At 43.3% G+C, this 27,104-nt stretch overlaps 1 protein-coding gene across 1 annotated transcript in view; it reads right to left on the reverse strand.

Moving 5' to 3' along the window:
- Positions 1-27,104, reverse strand: part of LOC147673771 (N-terminal EF-hand calcium-binding protein 2-like) — a 565,615-nt gene that overhangs the window by 86,589 nt on the left and 451,922 nt on the right. The window contains exon 4 of the mRNA XM_086945528.1: positions 525-550. Coding sequence (XP_086801654.1) covers positions 525-550 — 26 coding nt within the window. The remainder of the gene's footprint in view (positions 1-524; positions 551-27,104) is intronic.

Below are 27,104 nucleotides of genomic sequence, written 5' to 3' on the forward strand. Positions count from 1 at the left end.
TACCTCTTTCCTCTTAGCCTACGCCCTTTGGCTCTGTCAAATGTGTCATTTGTGCATGCGTATGCGCCACCACGCGCTGTGTTGTATGCCCTATGTCAATGAACACCATGAGAACCGTTCCAAAATCTTTACTTGTGCATTTTCAAATGTATATTGGCACAAGAGCAAGTGTTAAATGAATGTTGTGATTCTGGTCTACTGCTCCTGTTCAGCTCTTTCTGTGTGGGGGGGTTGACGGTGCCGCAACTGGGGGTGTTGCACATTCAGCATCATAAACTCGCATAACTCAGCAAAATGGCCACCACCAATAGCCTTTGCCCACTACTTACAGCCAATAAAGCAGCCAGGATTTGATGGATGTGGCACACCCGCTGCCAAGGCCTCTCTGTGGCTCTGGGTGGAGCAGGGCGCCAGGACCGTGTTTCGCGCAAGAGCTATATGCGATCAATCTCTTTCATTCATCGCAAACACAAAACACGAAGGATGGATTTATTACCAATGAGTAGAAAGCAAAAGGCACTCACCACACAGCTCCTTGGTGTCGACATTACTGTGGTCAGCAAGAAAAGCAAGCGGGAGAAAGAGGCAGACATTAGTTTATGGGGTTATAACCTAAAAAACATGCTTCACTGTCATTTAAGCCAAGAGGTTTTAACACATTTTGATGATGTTACACTTTTCAGTCTTTTTGACTCTTGATGTGATGTGACATTTTTGAAGGGTGACAAATTGCAAAAAATATAATTATCTAAAACCAACATGCTCTGCCAAGGGTATGCTAACGTGAATAAAGATTTTACATCATTAATCAGCGGTCCCTGCATTTGCCGCCCCGCAGCAGGTGCATTAGAGAGCAGGGGGTGTGTGGGGGCAGGAGATAGTGGGGGGGGGGGGGGGGGGTGCTGGCGATTTCTGCCTTTACCGCCCCGTGACAGCCACAGGTAAGAGCGGGGAGGGAGGCTGCCGCTCCCAAAACTGGTGCTGCACGGGCTGAACCGCCTCCCCTTTGCTACGCCACTGGCGCACCCCCATTGGGGTCTGTGCTGTATTCCCGGGGGAGGGGGGCAAATGCCTGAGAACTTGTAAATAAGGATTCCCTCGAAACACAACCTTGTTTATTTGCTGCATTTCCAGACTGTCCTCATTTACATGCAGTGTGGTAGTAGTGTTTAAAAAAAGTTATGGAAACTGCGATCCTAAGTGCCATGGAGTGGAGACAAGAACATTGCTTAAAAGAACAAAATAATCCTCCAGTTAACAGCATATAAAATTACACATGCACCTTAAAGGAAAAATAAATGTAAGTTACAGTAATCAGTGGGAAATGCGCTCTGTGTTACGAACCTCACTTGGTTGATGCCATCACTGCACACGTCTTGATTTCTAGTTTAGGCAGTGGGACAAAAATGCCTTTTGTACAGTTCTGCAAGGTCCCAGCCTGTGCAAGTCATTATTGTTATATTGTATTACACATAGTATAAATTAGGCTGCTGCAAAATGATTTCGCTTTTAAGATAAAACAAGTGCTTTCGAAATATATATGCAAAATGATGTAGGACCTGATTTTTAGTTTGGTGTAAGTTGAAGTTAGGATACTCTACCTGCCAAATTCAGTCAAGTCAAGTCAAGTCAACAGATTTGTATAGCGCGCTACATACCCGGAGGGTCTCAAGGCGCTTGAAGGAGGGTGGGGAGTTATTTGTCGAATATCCAAGTTTTAAGTTGCTTTCTGAATGCTAGATGGTTCTGAGTGAGACGAAGGTGAGTGGGGAGTGAGTTCCAGGTTTTAGCTGCGAGGTAGGGAAAGGATCTACCTCCCATGGTGGTTTTATTGATGCGAGGTACGGTAGCAAGGGCTTGGTTGGAGGATCATAGCTGACGGGAGGGGGTGTAGAAGGAAAGACGTGTGTTGAGGCATTCGGGTCCAATTTCATAAAGTGCTTTGTGCGCGTGGGTTAGGAGTCGGAAAGTGATCCTCTTATTGACAGGGAGCCAGTGGAGGTTTTTCAGGTGACTAGAGATGTGGTCTTTACGCGGGATGTCTAGAATGAGTCTGGCTGATGCGTTCTGGATGCGTTGGAGTTTATTCTGGAGTTTTGCGGTGATACCGGCGTATAGGGTGTTTCCGTAGTCCAGGCGGCTTGTAACCAGTGCATGGGTGACCGTTTTTCTGGTTTCGGTGGGGATCCAGCGAAATGTTTTTTTGAGCATGCGGAGAATGTTGAAGCAAGATGATGAAACGGCGTTGACTTGTCTGTTCATAGAGAGAGAGGAGTCCAGGATGACGCCCAGGTTCCGTGCGTGGTCCGTCGGGATGGGTGCTTTTCCAAGGGCCTCTGGCCACCAAGAGTCGTCCCAGGCGGAGGGGGAGGTGCCTAAGATAAGGTCTTCTGTTTTGTCTGAGTTCAGTTTCAGACGGCTGTGCTTCATCCACTCGGCTACTTCTTTCATTCCTTCATGTAGGTTAGTTTTGGCGGTGTTAGGGTCTTTGGTGAGTGATAGGATCAGTTGAGTGTCATCCGCGTAGGAGATGATGTTGAGGTTGTGTTGGTGTGCGATGGCCGCGAGGGGGCTCATGTATACGTTGAAGAGGGTGGGACTGAGTGAGGACCCTTGGGGTACGCCGCAGATGACTTCAGTGGCCTCTGAGTTGAATGGTGGGAGGCGGACTCTCTGGGTTCTTCCGGTGAGGAACGAGGTGATCCATTCCAGTGCTTTTCCTTGGATTCCGATGTTTCTGAGGTGCTGTAGAAGGGTGCTATGGCAGACTGTGTCGAAGGCTGCGGAGAGGTCGAGGAGGATGAGGGCGACTGTGTCTCCATTGTCCAGGAGAGTTCGAATGTCGTCTGTCGCTGCGATGAGAGTGGTCTCCGTGCTGTGTTTGGCTCGGAAGCCGGACTGTGAGGAGTCAAGGCATTTGTTGGTTCGAGGAAGGCGGCGAGCTGGTTGTTGACAGCTTTCTCGATGACTTTGGCTGGGCATGGAAGGAGCGAGATGGGGCGGTAGTTTTTGAGTTCGGTGGGGTCCGCTGTGGGTTTTTTCAGAAGGGCGCTAAGTTCTGCGTGTTTCCAGCTTTCCGGGAAGGTGGCGGAGTTGAGGGAGCAGTTGATGACGTCTCGAAGGTGCGGTGCTATGATGGAGTCTGCTTTGTTGAAGATGTGGTGAGGGCATGGGTCTGTTGGGGATCCTGAATGGATGGAGTTCATCAGGCGGATGGTGTCCTCAGTGGAGATTGGGTCCCAGTCATTAATGATATTCAAGGGGGGTGAAGGTTCTGCAGAAGGTTGGGTGGGTTGGTCTCCGGGTCGGTTGTCGAAGCTGTTGTGGATGTCTGCGATTTTGTTGTGGAAGAACGAAGCTAGGGAGTCGCAGAGGGCTTGAGAAGGGGTAATGTCATTGGAGTTGGCTGAGGGGTTGGTAAATTCTTTGACAATGTTGAATAATTCCTTGCTGTTGTGGGCGTTGTTGTCTAGTCGGTCTTTGAATGCAGCTTTCTTGGCAGATCGGATAAGTTGGTGGTGTATGCGGGTGGCGTTCTTGAAGGCGTCCCTGGTGCTGGATTTTGGGTCTTTTTTCCAGGCCTTTTCGAGGGAGCGACAGAGTTTCTTGGATTTCTTAAGATCATCGTTGAACCAGGATGCGTTTTTGCTGCCTAGTTTGATTTGACGTTTTTTCAGCGGTGCTAGGATGTCGGCGCTGTTGGATAGCCATTGGGAGAGGTTAATGGCTGCTTGGTCGGGGTTTGAGGAGTGGGCAGGGGGGTTTTGGAGAAGCGATGAGGAGATCTGGTCGATGGTGATTTTGTTCCAGTTTCTTCGCATAGTAGGTTCAGGATGGTTGTGAGTTGTGGTCTTTTTGTAGATAAAGTGCACGCAGCTGTGGTCCGTCCAATGGAGAGTAGTGGTGTGACTGAAGGAGACATGTTTGCTGGAGGTGAAGATAGGGTCGAGTGTGTGCCCAGCGATGTGGGTGGGCGTAGTGACAAGTTGTTTGAGTCCGAGGTTGGCGAGATTGTCCAGAAGGGAGGTGGCGTTGCTGTCATTGCTCTTTTCTAGGTGAAAGTTGAGGTCTCCCAGCAGAATGTATTCCTCGGAAGGGAGGGCGTGTGGGGTGATAAAGTCAGTGATAACGTCGCTGAATTGTGCACGGGGTCCTGGAGGTCGGTAGAGGAGTGTGCCTCTGAGTGTGGTTTTGGGGTCGGTGTCGAGTTTGGTATACAGCTGCCATTCGCTTAGATGGCCTTACAACAAACCTTTTTTTTCTCCCAAAAACAAAATAACTAATGACCTCCCATATTACAGGAGTTTTCTCTCAAGGGTGGAGTTAATTATTGTTGTTTCCTCATTGCCATCTTTTTCCTTGTGGTAATGCTCAGAGCAAAAAAAAGGCATTACACCATCCACCCTAAATAAGATGGACGGACGGTCCTATGACGTTTTTCTGACTGCCCCTACTATGTTGGCTGTTGCAGGAAATATTCCATCGATGGAGCCAACGGGTGATCCATTGACAGAATACTGAAGGGCCCCTACGGCAGACCAAGAGTTTGGCAGGTAGGGTACTCCATTGAGTTAGTAACTGAAGAACTTGTCTACCAAATTCTTAATCACGCTCTTAGTGTTTAAGATAAGACAGGTGTTTTCAAAATATACATTTTAGTAATACATATTTCAACTGTGTCTGGTGCACAAATTTTTACAAGTGCCCATTAAAAAGCACACACACCAGAACTGCCCCGATAACGCCCTTACATTACCTCTCAAAAAGAATACATCTTTTCCACATGAAGCTTGAAATACCGTTGTAGATTTAAATTGTAATTGTAAATTGATACTTGTATAGCGCACTACTCACCCACAAGGGTCTCATGGCGCTTGTACGAATACCGCTGTGGAACCCTTCCTGGCTTTCCCTGTGAGGCGTCCACTCCTGGGCACCCCAAGGTGGAGGCCAGGCATCCTTAGCGTTGTGGGGGCCGTTGTGGAGATTAAGCAAGCTATTGCCCAGAGTTGCAGAGTGGGACTCCATGATTGAAATAGGCACCGAGGCGAGAATTATCAGGTCCGTGGAATTTTTGAGCCCAAGAACCACCGAGGCGGGAATTGAACCCTGGTCCCGGGCCAGACCTCTGCATCAGGGTCTGCCGCTCTAATCATTGAGCCACACTTCTCCCATCATTGAGCCACACTTCTCCCATCATTGAGCCACACTTCTCCCATCATTGAGCCACACTTCTCCCATCATTGAGCCACACTTCTCCCATCATTGAGCCACACTTCTCTAGATTTAAAGCCCCCAAGCAGCCTTTGCATTTGGTGATTAAACAGTTGCACATATTTATATTTCCTTCAGATAGCAGGCACCCTGGTGGCTTGTTTCTTTTTAGCTTTCTGTATCTCCCTGGTATTCACAGCAAAGGCGACCTCCACCTACTCCTGCCTTTTGCTATCAGCCAGAGGCATGGTAAGCTCAGGATCAACCCGTCAGGGCAGATGTGCTTTTTAAACAAAAATGTACAGGAACTGTGGTTGTAAAGTAAAAAAGCATGGGCACAATCCCCATAGATAACACCCTCTTCAACCTTTGTTGGCATTCAGAATCAGATGTGGTTTCAGGTGATTCAAGGGGGTGCCTGGGAGGTGATCAGCAGGGTTGCATTCAGATGCAGAGCCTCGATCACCTGGACCCCAGGGTCCTCAGAGCATTAGTCCAGGAGATATCTGAAGAGAGAGAGATCCATGGATAGCTTCAGAGAGATGGCCCAAACGTGGGTTCTAATTCTTTTGCTGACAAATGGACAACTGGACAGGGCGAGCTTCCTCAGAGAGATGCCACATGGGAGGATGGAAGATAAGGGTTTTTTATTTTTTATTTAAAAGATCCATCACTACCAATTGTGCAGCAGGTGCAGTGGCTCTGGGGCCAGTGGTATGAGAGGACACCGCACCCCAATTAGGCTGTCTGAGAGCCCAATTTCTTAGCTTGCATTGGGGCCCAGGCCACCCTTGCTGCACAGGGAACCTCAGCTTCATAGCAATGGCTGAAGGGAGGGGAAAATGAAGCATAGAAAACACCTTACTTTGGGCCTCAGCAAGAAGGTGGGTTGTTGTTCGATGGGGCATGTTTCGACTTATGCTTTTAACAAAGGGCAGAGAAGCCAGCCCTTTTCCCTTTTCCCTTTTCCCATGGATGTGACTATTATTAGTGAAGCAGGTGCAGTGGCACTGGAGGCCAGACGTGTGAGCGGCCCACTGCATTTCAATGATGACTGTCAAAAGGATCATGGGGCATATTTTCCTTGCTAGCAATGAGGCTGAGGGCATCCTTGCTGCACAGAGGGGGTAACATGGGCGTTATTTTTTTTTCTGAACGAGAGAGAGAGCTTGTCAAGATTGGCGTGTTGGCCAGTCATGATTGGGTGGAGAGAAAAAGCAGTGGAGACTGCCTGCAGCTCAGAGCTGCAGCTATCATTTCTGCAGCAAGTACTATTGAATTAGGGCACAGGAGAGTGAGGGCCTCATAATACCCAATTCTGGTGATCATTGTTTTTTAAATAAATTTATTTTCTCGTATGATGCATTTACTCTTTCATAAGTCTTACTTTTTTGTATGAGTTATGAAATACAGAAAAAGTATCCCTGAAATGATATGGTAAAACCCGCCCCTCTGCACATCCATAACACACCGGCTTCGTTATTCCTTGGCATAATGTTTTGGAGGGGTGGACCAACTTCAAACCTTTTGCTTAGGGGTGGGCTCAGAGCAAAAACATTTGAAGGCCTCTTGTTTAGCGGATTATGACTGCTCAATTGACCTGGATCTCCAACAGACTGGTTGGATGGGGTTAGATCTGGAAGAATTGCTGCTCGTCACTTGCCTGCCAGTGGTGCCCAATACAGTGGAAGTTTCCACTCTCCACAAAACATTTAGCACTATATATTTTAATTTAGTTAGGCGGCACCGATGTAGCTATTCAGTATTTTGGATTGCATTGCGAAAGACTTTTGTTAAATTTGAGTGCATTGAAACTTTCGGCATATTACGCATGCTTTTATGTATTCTGTTGTATTCATTGGTAGCTAGTGCATTACCTCCCCGCTTGCGCACTCTCATGCACCTGTCAATATTTTACTAGGTTAAGTTATATTGTTTAGGCTAGATAATAAAGTACACATGTCTAGTGATAAATAGAGTATATATTTATATACTTGATAGCACAAGCTAATATCTTATTAGTTGTTTGCTATTTAGTTCTTACAGTCTGAGTAGAGCTTGAGTTGTCAATATACTTGGTATGGCTAACACTACATTATTTAGGCATCTTTAGTGCATCACAAACATCTAATTTTCAATTTACCCATAGATAATCCATCTTTCCCCTCATCAAAGTGAGTGAGTGTCCAAGTGCCCCAGTTGGCGGGATTCTCATTTTCATGCCATCAACCTCTGGCCCGTACTCAGCCATTACAGGCCTTAGGTCATGGTGCTGCTGCTCCATGTATAGGCCATCTTTGGGTTGGTGTCAATAGACCTATGCTCATGTGGAACCATAAGCTCTTCAGGGTCAGGAGTTATATTAAAGACTGTGACAATCATGGACAGAGTAGTTTAGTCCCTGACTCCTTGCGCCACACATATGGCAAATAAGGGACATATTCTCAAACAGCATCTGTAGTACATCTAGTAGTACTACTAACTTAGTACAATATGCTATTCACAAACCTACATGTGGAGGTCTATGCCCCCACCTCTCCTATCTTTTATGTGTGGGCTTCCCCACCCCAACTGATGAGAACTCAGAATGTATAAGTATAGGTTTTAGTAGTAAATGTGAGAGGTACTTAGGGGAGTGACTGAAAAATAGGGAATACTTACTATCGAAGGAGAGGGGTTAAGTTATGAGTCAGGAGGGATTTAGAGAGAACTAGGAAGGAGTTTAGGAAAGGACATGCACACCCATAAAAGAGTAATCCCATTGCTATTCACAAACCCCGTAGAATGCAATGTTAAAATTATTAAATTCTTTAAACTACATAACATGTAAATACATTTAATTTAATGTTAAAAACATCGATAAATAAAACATGTGTTTGATTTTTAAATATTGTACTAACTTTTTTATTTTAAAAATTTACTTAGAATTAATTGATATTAAAAGTAATTATATTGCTGTAAGTGCTATGCATTTCTTTTAATAATGTTTAATGCATAATGTAAATTGTTTACTTTTTGGGAAATTTGATCCTAATTTAAACTTCATAAAACATTTTATTTTAATTTAATATATTCAAAATAATTATATTTTTAATCTAAAATTAAGTTATTAATGCTATAGCCTTTTAATACATTTAAAGCAAATATTTAAAATGAAGTAACATCAAAATGTAAGGTAAAATATTTTTCCTCATTTTGATTAAAAGTTTAATAAACTTTATCCTACAGAGATCTCCTCCTGAAATACCGAGGTCTCACAAATGTGCTGAACATTAAATGTGGTAATTAAGTCAGCCCTAGTAGTAACATTACAGTTTTTACTGACTCCAACCCATAGTTTGGTTGGGGAACATGTAACTCTACACTCTTGAGTAACCTTACATTTGAAAATGGTGAATAGCCAAAAGTAGTGAAGTTACTAAAAAGTGTAAGAATAAATGTACTTGTAGTAAATCTACACATGTAGATTTACTTTTGTGAAGAGCCTTCTAAGTTTCTTTTCTATCCAAAGCCATTTACATGCACCTTCTCTTTCCTCCCTCCATTCGCCTGGCACTTTAGTCTGCCCTATCCACCAAATAGAATATCTCTTGTCTTGAAACTGCCTTTCTTCTCCCACAACTGCAGACTGAGTGAGACAGTGTAAGGCCAATTCTCCTGGGCCTCAGCAACTTAAAATCTGTCAATTCTTGTAAGAAGTATTGCCTTGAAAACACAGGAACCTTGTAGTGTTGCAGTGTCACTGAACTACCAAAAATCACTTCTTTAGGCTTTGATTTTTATGGGGTAGCAAAATTGTAGAGACAAAATGTACTCTCGGAAGCTGGTGTACAGTAGAAACCTAGAGAGTTTGCACATACATATATATCACTCATAGTAAATAGAATGTCCATGCTGTGTCATTCTTTTAAGAAACATGTCGGTTTTAGAGACTCTAACAAATATAAGATCTATAATATCATTTATAAAGCGCATAATTACCCAGGACGGTGTGTTACCACGTTGGACCCTAAATTTTCATTGGAGAAAAATAGTAAAGATTCTTAGATAGCAAAAGGGAATGTCCTAAATAAAGTTAATTACATTTGAAATAAATTGCTAAAGATGCACGTTTTAAATTTCTTCCTAAAGTCAGTTTCCGAGGGGGAGTCTCTGAGAACCCTTGCAAGGGGGAGTTCCATAGTTTGGGCGCTATATAGGCAACAAACATAGCTGTCATTCTAGCCCTCCTTACCATAGGCACAATTGTCAGATTGGCATCAGAGGATCTGAGATTGCGAGTAGGAACATATTTTTGAACTAAAGAGTGAAGGTAGCTGGGGCCCTGTTTCTTTAAGATGCAGTGGTGCATGCATAAATCTTTGAAGCGGATTCTTTTCGTAACTGGAAGCCAATGGAACAAGTTAAGGACGCTGGAAGCTGACAAAAGTGCAGTATCTGGGCTTGAGTTGCGTAACTTGCACGGTTTGATACATCACAAATGTTTTGATTGTTGAGGTTATTATGGCTCCTCTGATGCTGCAAGTTAGGCCAACGTTGTGTGGCACTGGCAGGATTGGGAAGCAGTTGTGCCATTGGTTGACCTAACTGTGGATAGGAGTGGCAGTCATAGGTTGGGAGAACAGAGAAGGGAGCAACGGGAGAGACACAAAGTCTTACTAGAGGTGAGGAAAGTGCTCACAGCAGCAAATGCTGAAGTGTGTCCAGAGCTTAATTTGAGCCAGTGGTTGCAGTTAGGGCCCACCAGCACTCAATTTAGTGAACCAGCACTTATTTTCACCATTAGACTTTGATCCAGAACAGGAGAGAAAACGCACAAAAGGGGAAAGGAAACTGGAAGAGAAAGACAGAAAAACAATGGCAAATGGAGCTATGCTGCTACTTGCTGCAGAGGCCTAGATTGCCCATGATTGAGAACAAGCCTGAAACAAGGGTAAGAAGGTTGGAGGGGCAGAGTAGTTTTCTAGAAAAGTCATGCTCTGGCTCAGATGACCAAAAGTGCACTTTAGAAAATTGGACGCATTCGCAAAGAAAGAGACGGATGAACAAATCAGGTTCAAACATTGTCCTGTAAAAATACTTCAGCTGAAAAGCCACTGATATGTTTCAAATTTAACCATTCAAATACATATTGTTAGTTTGGTGACTAAAATACGTGGTCAAAAAGTACTAGGGATGGAAACAAGATTAACTAGTCTGAGTCCTTTTGCTGTGAGTGTGTTCTTGGAGATTGATGGTCTTTGCATAACAGTTCAAGTGCGAGAGTGTGATGAGGCTGATAATAAAAAAAAACCTTTTCAAAACTTAGATTTATGAAATAAACAATAAATGGATTTGACACCTCTAAGGCCATTGAGTAGGGCAATTTTCTGCCCATGGATTTACAATGCATTTTCTAATTAATCACCTGTGAGCCGCCTGTCTTGACACTGTCTTGACAGTCTAAGTGAATTACCGAGATGTTTGAAATGGACGCTAAACATTTGTTTTTATTTAATTACTGACGCTATCATGCTGCTGCACCGCGAGCCAGTAGGTCACGTGCTTGGGCAAACCCTCATCGCCGAACAGGGTTGATGGACTGAAAACTGCTTCCGTTTGCCAATAGCTCCCTGTCCCTGCTGGAGTGCTGGCTGATGCAGTGGCGGCTGGCATGGCTCAGGGGTGCGGGCGGGGGCGTAAGGAGGTTTAAAAAATCATTTAACCTCATAGCTGCTGCCGTCGGCCGCTGAACGTTCGAAAGACTACCTGGCTGGTGCTGCGAAAGTTCAACGGCCGTCGTGGCCCCGCCCACTCTTTGGAACGCCCAGCACTGCGCCGAAATAACGGCCACAGCTAAGTTGTTAAAAAAAGTACCTGATCTCTCCTCCGTCTCTCCTTCACTGTCTCTCCCCTGCGGCCAAAACAGGAAGCACCAGGCTTCCCTGAGCCAATCCGTTATGATTGGTCAGAGCGCCGTGGATCGCCTCCCAGCCAGGGAACGGGAGTCTGGGCCTGTTCTCCATGCAGGCTGTAGTTATAATTTTATATTTCCTTTATTTCACTGCTGCAAAGCAGTGAGGCAACGCTCCTCCACCTCAGCGGAGGAGCTGCCGATGGGCAGCTGGCCTGCTTTCACCAGGGTCTGAAAGAAGGGCTGTGGCATGTGCCGCAGGACCCACAAATGACCTGGAGAGATTTCAAAAGGCAAATGAGACCGTTTAAACTGTTGTCTCTTTCATACTTTAATGTGTTTGCGTTAAAAGAATCAAAGGCTAAGTGTAGCTAAGTGATGGAGAATACTGCCTTTTACAAACAGTTGCTTATTACTTTTCATGCACCTTTCTGTTTATATGTATCTGGCTGCAAAATAGGTGCATTTCATAGACCGCAATTTGAAAGTTGTGGGATTGGGTTAAAGAAAGCGTATGGTAAAAATTTCTTCGGATTCCCAGCTGTAATAACCATTTGCTAGCACTCTTTTAAGAGGCTTTTAATATTAGAGGAGAAATGAAGCCTATTGCTTTTCAATGCTCAGTGTGATTGGAACACGTACGAGTACAGTAAAACAAATATGGAAAATTAACTTCACATTTTTTGATGTACCTAAGACTAAATCCACTCAAATTAATCTTGCCTCAATTTTTAAATATCTATTTTCAGCTAATAGTGAGAGATTCAGACCAATAAACAGGTGTGTTGCATGGCGTCAAAAGCAGGTCTAGCCATATGATAAACTGGGACTGTGGTGCGGGCACCATTACTAAACTATAACATACATACACTTGACAGATAATTAGTTGGCTGGTCCTAGTGCTCTCGTTATGGAATGATTAATTACATTTGTATTGATAAAGTAACAGGACTATTACATTTCTGGTGTGGTTGTCAAAATTCCACAGTTATATGTGAAACCTTGTCTGTGTTCCCAGAAGAGTGCGAGAGGAGTGGTCAACATTTGGTGAATGCCAACAAAGTAACAACTTGTTAAATTCATTCACCACACCTATCTGCCTCCCTAAGCTTTTCTCCCTAAAGGAACCAGTTGTAAGTGGTGCTTGATGACAATTGAGACAAAATGTCTGAATTTGCTTCAGTTTCACTCACTTGCACGAACACTGGTGATTCTCTGGGTCTTTCAAAATGAGTTAAAAAAGAGTCTGGAGCGGGTTGAAAGAACACAAAACACCCATACTTCATGGAAAATGAGAGGACATCTTAAATGTTTCTGCTTTGCACAAATACTTAAAGTGTTCTTTTGCACATTTTCCACTGCATGGACAATCTGCAGCTCTAGCTTGAGGTGACACAAGCATACACCAAATAAAAGTACAACACTACAAGGATGAATGAAGCGTGTGCTTCAAGCCTATGTGAATCAAGCCTAGGTTTGTAACTAGGGTCATGAGTGTGCACAAGGCCTCACCTGCCGAGAGGTACAATCGCTTTGTCAATGAGCCATTGGGGCTTACCAACGCGTGCTCATACTTTGCATTCATCTGCTATATAGGAGATCACTTCTAATCCTCTCATCTTACCAGGCCGACTCACTACATTTATATTGTATCAATTGATTGGTTCACACGGGGGGGGGAGTGAACCACTATATTGTATCAATTGATTGGTTCACTCGGAGGGGGGATTGAACCATTCAATTGATACATCTTAACTACCCTAATTTTTAAGGTTATTGGGTCGACCCTGTTGGTTATTACATACTGCCTAAATGTATACACCACATTAAGCATGGGCGAATTTTGCGAATCTGGCGTTCGCGAATTTTGCGAACTTGCGAACTCGCAATCCGCAAAATCCACGAATTCTCGCGAATTTGCGGATTTTTTTTTTGTGTTCGCAAGGATTTCTGCCAGTTCGCGAGGATTTCTGACAGTTCGCGAGGGTTTTGTAACAGTTCGCAATTGCGAACTTACATTTCGGCTCACAACGGTCACGATTATGTTGTTTCTACGTCTGGTTCATCATCACAGGTTCCCAGCACCCTCTGTTTCACCTCTGCCACTTTCTGTTTCACCCATGCCACCCTCTGGTACATCAATGCCTTATGCCACCCTCTGGTTCATCATCACTGTAGATTATGGGGGGAAAAAGCAAGCACACCTGCCTGCTTCAACTGACTTGAATTAATTTGGGGTTGATTTATTAATGTGTCACTGTTTTAAAATTCCAGTCTGGCACCTGCTTCCTTATCTGTAATTTGCTTTCTGTTGCAGTGCAGTTTTTTTTTCCAGGACCTTTGTGGCCTACTTGTAGCTATTCTATGAGCCTGCTGTGAGGGTCAGAGCAGGGTCATACAATTGTTGCAACTAGCAACTGAACTCTGGAGGGGCCCTTGTCAGGAAGCACTACAGGGAACGGTTACTAATGATGAGTTTGAACTTTTGAACCTGCTTTCACTTTTGCAAAACTTGTTTTTCTGCAGAACAGCATTACAGCAACTGTAATGCCCCACCAAGCTTATATGAGAAAGTTGATTTCTAATCCAAAAGTTATCCAAAGAAAATCAAAAGGCCTCAAATCCAAAAAAGTGCAGGCAAATGTCAACCTGAGGAGTTATTCTGATAAAAATCATCATTTTCAGAAGGTCTATGCTGCTTGCTAGTAGATTTCTTGTGCAGAATTGCAATTTTTGTAATTTCGCGAGTGCGAGATTGTTGCTGCCCGCCGCACCTACATGTTCGCAATTGCGAACTTACACCGCAAAGAAAAAAAATCCGCTGCGTGCGAATTTGCGGATTTTGCGGGAAATTCGCGAATCTCGCGGATTGCGAATTTACCGAAAATCCGCAAAATCCGCGAGCGTAACGGATTTTCCGCACATGCTTACACCACATACTGTAAAAAAAGGCGTTTCATGTTCTTTGGATTGGATTGCCTGAGTTGGTATTGAAGGATGTTAAAAAAACATTGTGCTCACCAAACTCAACACTGTTTCAAGAGTTAAAATTAAAAAAACATTTTTTTACCTCTAATCTAAAATGTGGTTTGAAATATTTGGGACACTCCTTTTAAAAACATAATGCTTAGAAAGAAGCTTATTCACATAGTAACTTGCCATTCAGCAAAAGTAAATAAATAACAGTTATCAAAAGTTCAGGGGTAGATGCTTCATCCAAAGTTACATTACAGTCTTATTACACTCTTCCTGTCAGGGCAGCCGACTTGCCACTTGACAATACATCGACTCTTGCATTGACTGGTCCCACCCTAAGCTGGTCGAAGCTGGGGAGGCTTTACTTGACAAGGACCCAGCACATTCTCTACCTCCAAAGACTTTGTTTGTATGTCACTGTTTATGTAGTCTGCTATCTAGCCACAGCACTCAGCTCAGCTGGCACTCTGTTCTCTAATAGGGTATTTGTGATCAACATTACTTCAGCTGTCTCTTTGTTTCAGATGGATACAGTAGGGCTGCTACACAAGCCCGCGTGCATAGTAAATACACAGGTCTAACGCAGATGTAGATCATCGTCATAGAAGTTCTTCTAGAGCTACTAGTTCATGTTTACAATAGAAATATCTCCCTATATACATAAAAAGCATTTAATGCAAAAACAGAGTTTGAATGGGACAGATACACTATACTTTTATTGTCATTTTTGCAAAACGATGATTTCTAAGCCTCAAATCATCACATGGAGGCTCCCATTCACTCAAGCACTAAGTTCCGCCCTTGGTCCTAGTAGCTGCATTCTCTTTCCGTATTCGCTTTTCCGGATGATCTGGAAACTCACAACCTCACTTTGAAAATACATGGAATCCAGTGGCATAACATAAAATGATGGCCCCCCTGTACAATGTGAAAGACTGCCCCTGCCTCTCCGATATCTTAAGATATTCTTTGGTTTGGGCGGAATGGGCCCTCTCTGAAGGGTGTGAGGGCCCCTCAAGGGTCCGGCACCTCCAGCACCGAAGGGGCTGCTGCGGCCAGTGATACGCCCTGATGGAACCTATGGGATGAGAGACATGGCTTCACTGTACACCTGCTGACCATCTCTTATACCAGGTATCAAAGGTGGCCATTGAGCCTAAACAGGCTCCAGGGTGGCATTGGGACACGCATGGCTGGGGCCACCGATATGTCTGGATACCTTCATCCTCCACTTTGCATGGACTTCCACAATAAGTTTCTCAAGTGTCTGTAATCTTTAACCTGAAACTTCAAACTGGTCGATAGTAGAAAGTTATGTAACGAACCAGCATTGATCATGAAATAAGAAGTATAAAGATTGAATACGTCTCAAGGTAGAGACAATGGAAAAAGCAGAGCAATTGCCCATCATATATATTAGGCAAATATCCAGTTTAAACAAAACATATTAAGTTCAACACACAGATCAAGTGGAAACCTCATGTGAGTCCAACACAAGGATCACGTCCAAAATATAGACAAAGGACAAGATACAGGCCAAGTCCAGCACAACCACACAAATCCACCCTTGAGCTGTGAGCAGCTTTATTTATACTTGTGTTTGAAGCTGAAACTAAGCATTCTATAAAAAACATTATTTCTTTGACACTGGTTTTAAGATAATTTATTGTATTGACCAGATAATATGTGTTTCACTCGGTCAATAGGTGCTCCTAAGCTTTTTCGGGGTAGTCAGAACTCCTAAATATTCAAGGTGCATTAGGTTTGGTGTTTCTCATACAACCCCACAGCATCAAAGAACACACTATTGGCACAGACTGAATCTTTTATAGGGTGCCTGGTCTCAACTTTGGAAATCCATGCTTGAGCAAGAATTGTGTACAGAGGTCCATTCTGTAGAAACCACATGGTGCCTAAAATCAACACTCTGCTTCAAATAAGACTCAGGAGCAGTTCCATCGCAAGGGCTGTCCAAAGAGCTCCTTTCATTATATTGATTTTTTTTGCGCCTACCCCTTAACTGCTTTCGGGTGTAGATTTGTAATGATGACTTATCCAATGGATCTTATGGCTTTGTTTGAGCGGTACAGTAATTCCACTTTAGGCGCAAACTCTTGTTCATGCCCAAAACTGGATTATGATGTTTGCGCTGATCGTGGGTGTTTGCTACCTCTATTTAAAGCAGGAGAAATCTGCAATTAGCGCATCATTTCCCATTCCAAAGCATCAAAGGCATATTGTGATGCAAACTGTGCACCCGCAGAATTTTTAACCCTACACAAATGCAAATTAACAGGTGAGTACTTTTGTACAAAGTTTATCAGGGCTAATCCTGATGTGGCCTTGGGTGTAAGTTAGGTTAACTGCTCTTCTTGTATACTTTGAAGTTTGTACACTTAGCTCAGAACATGGAGTGAGATTTACTGCCAACACAATATAATTGAATGGACATTGTGAACAATTTTAAATCATCTGAACACAAATATTACTATGTCAAATGTCATTCAACTGGAGGTGGGGGCACAGCACAAAATTAATCTTGGGTGGCCCTTAGAAACAGTAGGTGGTGTATATTCCACCGTGAGAGGTTTTTAGGGTTTGTTTTGCATAGCACTGCAACATCTTGGGGGGGATGGGCAGAGGAACACAAAGCCAATAGGGAAACCATGGATGTGTTAGGGTCACAGATATTTAAGCATGCATTTGGCCTTGCTTGACCTCTATATGGGCAGTGTCCATCAGGAAATGTTTGTCCCACGCTTCCATCCCTATTGTAGTTGCGGTCTTGTTCGTTTTTAAGAGAAATAAGGAGATTCCAATATAATGTGTCTCTTGAAATTACTATTTAAAATGATCACTTTCTGAAAAGTATGGAAGAAAATCCAGGTTTCTTTTGTGAAAATGGTGTGATATTTTTTGCATCCAATGGTATATCATGTTGTTGATGAAGGTATTGGTTTTTCCCACGTTGTGGGCGTGGATATCTTGCAGATAAGGCTAGCCTGTAAGTCTCTGATGGCAGACACCTCAGCCAGGGTTTTCTGCTGGTAAAAGTATGGTGACAGAGATTGATCTTGGGTGCACTCTCTCTGTATTAATTAGATAATGTTGATTGTCTTTTGATGGGAGGATTTCCACGTGCCAGTTATTGTACTGTGAGTCAATGTGCAAGGTCGGGTTTTCAGCTGTTTCAGTATGTTGTACATATTTGTAAATAAATATTATGAAAATTAGAGCCCTGGGCTAAACCACAGGATATCCGGACAAGGGACATAGTACACCCTCAATAGACTGTTGCCAACCTGTGTTTCAAGTCATATGCAAAACCTATATATTGACAAATTTAGAACTACAATAAAGAATACTGAGTGAGAAATCTTTAAAGAAATAAAACTAGCAAAGATTGTTTTTCTTTCGCATAGTTAGATGCATCACCATGATAGCTAACCAATTTAACCACAGTGACGACTACAGCCAGTGGCGTAGCTACACACTTTGCCGCCCGTGGCGGTTCTTGCCCCTGCCGCCCATGGCGGCTGCATGGAAGAGTGTGTGGGGGGGTGCTGGTAAATCCTGCTTGCGTTTGCTGCCCAAGGCAAATGCATGTAAGACCAGTGCGGGAGGCCGCCATTTTCAAAACTTGTGCCGCCTAAGGCGGACCGTTCCCCCGTCCCCCCTCTTGCTACGCCTCTGACTACAGCCAACGCGTTTCACCGTTGAAGCCCAATCTGCGAGGGCTCGACATACTATTAGAAATAGTGTAATCCGAAATTTCGGCATTTGCTCCCTTTGCTAATTCCACCTTTTCTGTTTGGAAATGTGTTAGACACCTCCCATGTTTCTTGAAATTTTGGCAGCGGAAATACGTTTGTCAGTGACGTAACACAAAAAGATGGGCCACACCTGCAAAATGTGAAGAGGCTGCCCTTAGTCTCCCATATCTCACAGCCATTCATAGGTATTGGGCTGAATGGGGGTCCCTGAAGGATTCAGGGTGCACTGCGCTGCAGAGACTGCAGGGATCTTCTGTTACACCCCTGACCTTCATGTGTTCATCTGCTCTTGATCATGTGGTATAATCAGGGTCACTGGAATTATGCGACTGTGCAGCTGCAACGTTTTTCTTATGAATATTGATTTGGAGTATTTGTCACATAATCCAAAAGTTCCTGCATAATCTGCAAAAGTTAACCCAAAAAGATGTTGTTTCTAGCTGAAACTGTTAAAAAAGTTACTAAAACACAGCGACACGTGTTGCTGCGCAGTGAAAGGCTCTTTTCAAAGGTTAATTGGTTACCCTTCTGTTGCTAATTGCTATATTTGGGTGTTAAACCATTAGTAATGAGGTGCAACCGACACCCAGACAGAGTTAATAAGTGTAAAAATTAGAAAACATTGAAGTAATACTATCACAGAATATGCTGCGTAACACGACAAAATTTGACTTTTCTTGCTGCACAATTTTCAACCCTGACTCATAATTTGACCCTTTCCTGCAGCATCCTTCCAGTGTCCCTAAGTATAATCTTCTTTAAACTGAGCTCATGACACAGCTTCCAGGTACTTTATGCTGATACCACCATTTCTGTTACATTTGATCGTGTGTGAAGTTTTAACAACGTGGATCTTTAGTTGAACAAACGTAGCATAGCAATGAGGGAGTCGCTACGGAAACCAGCTCCAGACAAAATTGGTTTGCAGACTCCGCCAATTCAAAATGCGATCCTTCAGAAGACAGGGTTCCTATAGGACCCAAGTTGGGTCCTCTCTGTCTTAGGGAGGCTCCCTAGCATTTCTCTGGCAGTTTCCCCAAATCACCTAAACACCCGCCTGCCCAAGGCCTCTTGTATGCACGCTAGGTTAGTTAGTAATGAGACCAACCTAGTACCATGCAATGCCTATACTTTCCTTTCAAGTTTAGACTGAGTTTATGTCTCACACAATCACTTTACACTCCAAAGCTGGCTTTTCTGTGAGAAACAAGTGAGGCCAGAGGATCTGTGCAAGACCACAGATGCTGGAAAAGCAGAAGGAAAGCGAGTGCGGTACCCAGGGGTAAATCAAGCACCGCTCCTCTTTGGCTTTGACGGGATCATTTCTGTTGGTGTATTCCTTCATCAGCAAATTGGATGCTTAAATGGTGGGTCCATTTCCTCATATTGCCTTGTGTGTCAGGCAGTAGATCTTAAACTTCACACATTTCCGCACAGGTAACCAGTGTAGTTGTTGTAGGGGAGGGAGTGAAGCTGATCTGTGAGGGACGTTTAAAACTAGACGTGCTATAGTATTTTGTACCCCCTGAAGGTGGTTCAGAGAGGGCTCATTAGCCGAGATTAGTAAGGCGTTACAATATTCTAATTTGCTCAGCACCAGGGTTTGAATAAGAGTCTTTTGCAGGGGATTGGGGAGATAGGGAAACACTCTTCTCAGCAGGTCCAACACATGGAAGCATGAGACAACAGTGTGAGTTACGTGCTCGTTCATTGTAAGAGTCTGTTCAAGACGCACCCCTAAGTTCTTTGCCATTGTTTTTGGTGATGGAGCGGTTCCCGACTCTATAGGCCACCAATCTGGTGCCCATGGGGCTGCTCGTTATTACTCTGCATACCTCTTTACACAGGGTGCAGAAATGGATCATGGGCCCCCTCCAGGGTGGGTAAACTTGCTCCCACCCCACAGCTTGACTTACCACCCCTGCTTTCACTAGAATGAATTGTGAAAAATATTGTCTAGATATGGGTCCGTCTTGGTAAATAATAGATGTATGAATGTGTTTAGTACTTACCCAGATGTGGGGGCACATCTAGGAAGCCTAAGTGAAGGCACGTCCAATTCTAATCTGATATAAACTTCAGTGGGCACCAAGAACGTTTAATGTGGTGTGAATCTGGTAATTACCGCATCTCTCAGTGACAGTAATTAGCAGCTTTTCTATTTGCATCAAGAATTTCATATACTTTTCAGGTCTGACATTAGCCAAGATCTTTTGATTTTTACTAACATTTTATGTATAATATATTTACTTATTTGAAGAGGCTTTCAGCTACTTCTCTTCATCCACTGCTCCTGTTATAGTGTCATTCACATTTTGCCTCCACTCGATACAACATACAGCATAAGGCAATGGTTAATCAGTTTCTGTTTCCTGCCAATACTGTTGTAAATTCTGTTTGAAGTATTCTTTGTAAATCTCACTTTTGGTATTTCACAGCATAAAAGATTGCATGCATTTGAAACTCTTCACTACTAAGTTATTCTCTTTCTTATTATGCATGCAGTACTCAAACACAATGCTTCAATGTTATACATGTGAATTCATAAGCAGGCAAATCTTCAGAACACATTTATTCTAGACTCAATTTCACCATGGTTCTTTAGTAAACTTTGCCCAGGAAGAAAATCAGCCTTTATATGGTTTAATTAGCAGTACATACATAATGTGTACCACTTTTCTATTTCCTTCTTTCTGTCTTCATTTTTCCTTTCCTTCTTCCTTTGTTTCTTTCTTTCCTTCCTGTTTCTTTCTTTCATTCCTTCCTTCTGTTTTCTTTCCTTCTTCTTTCTTTCCTTCTTTCCCGCTTTCCTGCATTCTTGCCTTCCTGCCTTCTTGCTGTCTTTGCTTCTTTCTTGCTTGCCTTCTTTGCTTGTCATTCTTCCGCTCCCCTTCTTTTTGTTTCTTTCTCTCTTCTCTCTTTCTTTCCCTCTTCCCTTTTCCCTCTTCCCTCTTAAATTTTTTCTTGCTTTCTTTCGATCTTTATTGCCTTCTTTAGTCTTTTTTTGCCTTCTTTCATTCTTTCTTTCCCTCTTGCTTGACTTCTTTTGTTCTTAAAGGCTGGAAGAATGATTGGCTTTTTTAGGTCTTTGTTAGCTAAAACCTTTTCATTTTACTAAAATGATATGTATGACATGGTTACTTATAGGGGTTTTCAACAAATATTTGTCTGTGGTTGTGACATTCTTCTCATACCCACTTGAACACGCATCAAGGGGAAATGCATCATCCCACTTCAGCTATGTGTTATGGAATGCTTCCCTTTCACAATAAACACATCCACACACAAAGTAGTCCCCTTCAGTGCCACGGAGTACTCTATCTAGTATGTGTACTTTTTCTGAGACACAAGATCATTTTTGCCATTAGGCAATTTTTATTAATTTCTTTTGACAAACATCCGGAAGCTTCCTGAACAATAAAGTTTTGAAAAAACAATGACAAAACAAGAATTGACAAAAAGCTAGCGGACATCACAAGTCCTATTGGCTTTGCCAATGCTTCTTTAATCTAACCCTAATGTAGGTTTGCTGTCCGGTGAATGTAGATATCAGTTGCTTGGGGACTGAAAACCTTCCATCAGATGAGCAAATGAAAGTAAATGGCAGAAGAAGCTCACTATGGTGAGGAATTAGGCGTGTTTGTACTTGTGTACAGTTGTCAGTGAAACATGCTGATGCTTTTCATGACTAAAACGGTTCTAGGATTAGGCGTGCATTTAAAAAAATGCCAGAAAACTGCTGTCATTTAATGGGACAACAATAGTGTTAGACTCACATTTCTGACATCTATGGTGCTTTAGTAGCGCCTAGAGTAACTTGCTATATCAATATGGCCCTTGGTATAGGGGACACGAGGACTGCACACATTAATAACTGAATAAAACACTTACAAAACCAAATTAAACATGGCGGAACTCACATCTGGGCTCCTTCCTATCTTTACATCATTGCAGGGCCGGACTGGCCGTAGTGGGCACTGGGCATTTCCCGGGTGGGCTGCTAGGGTGGGGGCCATTTTTTTGTTACCGGGGGCCAGCAATATCGTCCCCAGGTAACAAGATTGGCTGAAACCGGCCCCTGCAACACCTCAGCAGCACCCCCCTGTCACCCCCTGAGGGGGGTGGAGGGGCGGCCGAGAAGTTTGCCAGGGCCGGGTTCGGTCCCCAGTCTGGTCCTACATGACTGAGAACGGGAAACAAACTCAATTCATTTGTTACGGTACTCTCTATTCAGATGTATGGCTAGCGGTTTGATTTCAATAACGTTATTATGTGGTCACGGGAACAGTCTCAGAAGCAAAATATGTCAGAAGGTGCAAAGCGGGTTTTTGTTACGCCCTTCTATGAGCTCTAGGGAGGACTTTGTGAAATTTGCTAAGACTTTCACTGTCAAATGCATGTGCAAAACACACTTTCATCCCAGTTTATTTTGCGTATACTCTTATTTAACAGCCACAAATTGGTTCTTAATATCATATTGTTGACAAAAACAGTTAGTGATCTCTTCCTGAGCAATGCGATTATAAATCTGAAACGTTCGTAAAAGTAATAAAAAAAATCATTGCATTTGAAACATTTCTGGTTGGAAGGACCTCATGACAGGTAGCAAAGAGTGGGTGCAAATTGGCACTGACTTTTAGTGGCCTGCTTTTAATTTCACCAAGCAAACTGCACACCTAAATTCCAATAATCAGGGGGTTGCAAAATGATCTGCATCATAAGTATTAGGCAGGTTGGAATTCGCGTTCTGCTGTGATTGGCTGTTAATGCATGGATGAAAGGCCTGCTGGAAACAGAAGACCATCAACCCTGCGTTTGCAGTCCCAAAAGGGAAACGTTTAATTAAAGCCAACACTGCCCTTATCCATTATAGTCACCGGTGGTTTAAAAAAGAAGGAGAAAGGCTTCCTGATTGGGAAGTCATTGTGAGCGGCTGCCCTCTGGCTTCTCCCTCCGAGGACCCTGACACTATTCCCCAACAGGAAGCTGTCCCATTGGGATGTCTTCCCATTTGCAAATCAATCACCCCCTGACTTGGTAACTGATCAATGGTTTGCAACCACAGTTGCCGTCACAAGCTGATGAAACATAACTTTCTGATTTACGAATAAGAGGGAAAGACCCTTTCATACCCCCTCCTATTTGCGATTCGCAAAGGGTGACAAAGCCCCCCCCCCTAGGTTATAAAAATAGTTTTTTTTTACATTGAAAAAAAAATCACAGGATTTGTGACTGGAAAAGTATTTTTTTCACAATCACACGGTTGACCAATCACAAAGGACTTCACACATTTGGGGAAACTTTCACACTCATGGACTGTCGTTCATTTGAGTTGATTGCCATTTTTGTAGACAAGAACAAAAGGTGCACAATAGTCCTACATACTGTGCTTATTGTAAGTGGGACTCGAGGCACCTGTCAAATATGGATGCGGGTCGGGTAGACCCGCCACCGCTCACGTCGAGCAACACCCCAAAGACCTTGTAAGCCCTTCAAGGTCTTCTTTCAAACCTCACGGCTCCCTCGGGCTTTTTTCTTTCATTAAGCTGCTCCAGTGATGCCCAGCTAATCAATCACCAATATCTCTAGGATAAAAAAGACATCTAGAGCAAAGGAGGACAGGCGCATTGGTTGAAATTGATCGTTGACTCATGACAAGGCATTTGTCTCATTAATGGACCCCGAACATGCCCATCGGGCTCTCGATAGTCACCAGTGAGAGCCATCTGCAATGACTGCACTTGGAGGATGTCTTAATGCTCTGTGACAGCAAGTCCTGAAGAAAACCAAATACCTCTTGTCTGTCTTCGCTGATCTAGTTCTGAAGAAGATACAAGGCTACACTTCTTTCACAAAGCAATCAATCTTCCCTTTAAACCTCCACCTTAGAGATCTGTTCAAGCCACAGGGCCTTGGCTCACTGCCGACTAACGAGATGTCTTTCTTCCTTTCTTCCAACATAGTCTTGTAATTATTAAATAGTCCACTGTTATTTTATTTATTTGAACCTCTACAGTCTATATATGTATAAATGCAAATGTGCTATGTAAATTCTGTTTCAATGAATTTTTAAAAATTGTAATCAAGTATTCTGAACTTAAAAATTGCTATTTTTATCACTGTGCATGCATTTGTATAAAATCTTTATTCACGTTTATCACGGAATACGCTTGAAAATTGAAGAAGGCGACATTTTACGATAATGAGTGGAAGCCAGGTGTGCGCCCATTTCGATGACTCAGCAGATTATGTATGTATGTATGTATGGATGGATTGAATTTTGCTCAGAGCGCTGTATGGATCCACGTTCTGATTGCTTCACAGCGTGCTCGAATCTAAAATGCTATCAGAGTGAGTCCCTGGTGAAATTGAAGGGTAAAGTGTCACACAGCTCGCGCGGTAGTGACAAACCCCATTTTTGAGCCTAAACAACACCGATAACTTTTTTTTAATGCACCTGCAGTTTTTAAATGTTCATGCAGCCAATAATAATTTGGCTGTCCCAGTGTCACTTTGGGGTAGTAACACTGTATTCATTTTGCAGTACAGGACAATACACTCATATAGTAGTCCCTGGTAGTCAATGGAGTAACTGTGCATGGATCTGCTCCTTGGGAAAGGTCAAAATGCCATCACTCAAAGTGAAGTCAGCCAATGGCTGAAGTGTGCTGACCCATTGGTCCATGCTATATGCTGTAGTGGGTGGAAAAAATGTGAGTGGCAGAGTTAACAGATCAATGGATAAAGAGGGCGGGGTGAAAACTCAGTAAAAATATACTGCGTATAATTTTAGTAAAATCAAAAGGTCTTGGCTAATACCAAATCTAAAACTGGGAACTACATTTATTTTATGGAATTCACGTATAAAAGACTTTATCTAATCATTGTGTTAAAAAATTATTAGCAGCTTAGCGCATTATGCATATTGGCAGTAAAATAGTTAACTTTTTATATTGTTAGTAATATGCTATTTCTTTGGCTACAGGGGGGAAATCAAGAGTACAATAAAAAAGAGACACCACAGCTACCCAGATGGCTCGGCCACATAGACCAGTGTGATTCCTCCAGGGAAAATACTCCTTCTCACACGTATGTCTGGTCTCTGGGGCACTCTCTCTCTTTGCAAGAACTACTGCAACACCCTGGGGTCTCACCCCCCACCCCTCAGGACTGGGAAACCTCCAGGCTCTAAATCGTCCCCTGGGAGGCCTAGATTACCTCACATTGGAAGTGTGGATGGCCAGGAATGAGACAAGTAAAAGGGACTTCTGAAGGAGGGTGAGGGAGGTACACTTCCCACCCCCATGTGGGTACACTTGGCAACCTAGCAGACCCAATCTCCCTAAATGGGATGTAATGGTGTAACACCTTACTGTGGGACCCAGGGCAATTAGACAATACTTGTAACAAGCCCATTGATCCTGCCAAGGTATAGCCACAAAGTAAATTAAACATATTGCTCATTCATACAGGACACGCCCAATTGGATTTTCACTTCAATATTAATTGTTTGAGTCTAGAATCAATAGATACAATGTAAATTCTCGGTTTTCAGCCCATGATTCTGCAGCCAGAGTTCAGGCTCCTTTGCGGGTTTACCAGGGTATGCCGTGGTTCCACGGGCCGTGAACACGGTTATCCTGCCTAGTAAGCTTCCGATCCTTTTCCCTCAAAACACCTTCCTAAGCCATCGCTGTGGTCCTTTAGGAACCAATATAAACAGAAACATCTTCCACTGAAAATGTGCTTATAAAGCCCACTAAAGAAAGGTCAGGGTCTGTAGCCAATACGCAGATCGAACTCAGCTGTCAACTGAATGGCCTTTACTGCAAAGAAGGCAAGTAAGAAATATATAACTCGACAAACAAGAACAGAGAGAAGGCGCCGTGCAGGCATGTACAGTCCCTTCTGTGATACCAAAGTGCCACAGGGTGCAAAAAGTAGGCATCCACGACTATTGGGATCACAGGTCACTTTTGATAAATCGGCCCCATATTTTCATCCCCGGTCCCTAATGGTGTTAAAACGGAGTCACTTTGCTACATCGTCTCTCCAAGTCTTAGAAACACAAGACTCCCATTTGTCCCAATTCAAATGTAAAAAAGGCAGTAGTGGCCAGTGTGTGGATTGAGTGGAGGGGCTAAGGAGGATAGGCTGATATAAAATAAATTTTTAAAAAGCACTTAACTGCCTCACCGCATCCCGCCCCTATCTTCGGCAGGCACAGGCTCCCAGAGTGCACTGGGGCCAATCTTGATGCTGTTTTCATGCTGCTGTAAGCAGTGTTAGGATTGGCCTGAGCGCTGATGATTTGAGCTCCCAGGTAGACTGGGAGCCTGTGCCTGCACTCTCCAACCCGGCAACACAGCTCTGGTGGAAGAGAACTGCAGAGCACATGACGGTTTGGCCAGCCTAAGACTGTTGGCCAGACCGTCATGTGCATTAAATAGCAGTGCAAACCACGCTTCCACCAGCCTGTCAACACCTTGACCACACCCCCAAGCCTTGGATCCAAGAGAAAAAATGAAACGAAAATAATTAAGGGTTTATTATTGTTTTACTTTTTATTTTTTTTGGCTGATGGCAGGTCAGGCGACGTTCCTCCACCCTAGCCCGCGGCTGCAAAAAGGTTTTCCCTAAAACAATCAGCATTTGGTTTCAGAACCGAGGACAGCTATCCACCAACTAGTCTTGCAATGCCCATCGCCACCGACATCATCTTCTGCAGGTCTTTGAGGTTGATACTCTAATCCGGGAAGCTAGAATTGTGCGATTCTGTGGCCCCAGCATTTATGCATTATTAAATATTGACTGCACTAGTCAGTTAACTCACCACCTGCTGCATAATATGCAGATTAAAAAAAACATTTTAGAAGAGACAGACCCTTTGCAAAGTTTAACTGGTCACTTTTCAGTGGTTGATTGCTTGTATTCAGGTGTTAAAAAATTACTAGGGAGATATCTTTTATACAAGGACAAAAGTGCAAAATATAGTCTCCGCAAAATATGCCTTAATAGGACCCATAACCTGTCTTTTGCCTCATAATTTTGTCGACTAAACTAGATACAGGTATTTTCATTCCTGCATAATTTCATTTCTCCAAACCATAATATCCCCATCAAAGGGCCAAATACCACTCTGTGATGCAAGAATTGACCTGTTCTAGATACCACGCTTCTCCGTGGTGACGACCACGTCCATTTGCGCATATATTTCACCTTCGTCTTCATCTTTTTTGATTGTTCGT

This window comes from Lissotriton vulgaris, chromosome 12 (genome assembly GCF_964263255.1).
Source record: "Lissotriton vulgaris chromosome 12, aLisVul1.2, whole genome shotgun sequence".
In the NCBI taxonomy this organism is placed as follows: domain Eukaryota; kingdom Metazoa; phylum Chordata; class Amphibia; order Caudata; family Salamandridae; genus Lissotriton; species Lissotriton vulgaris.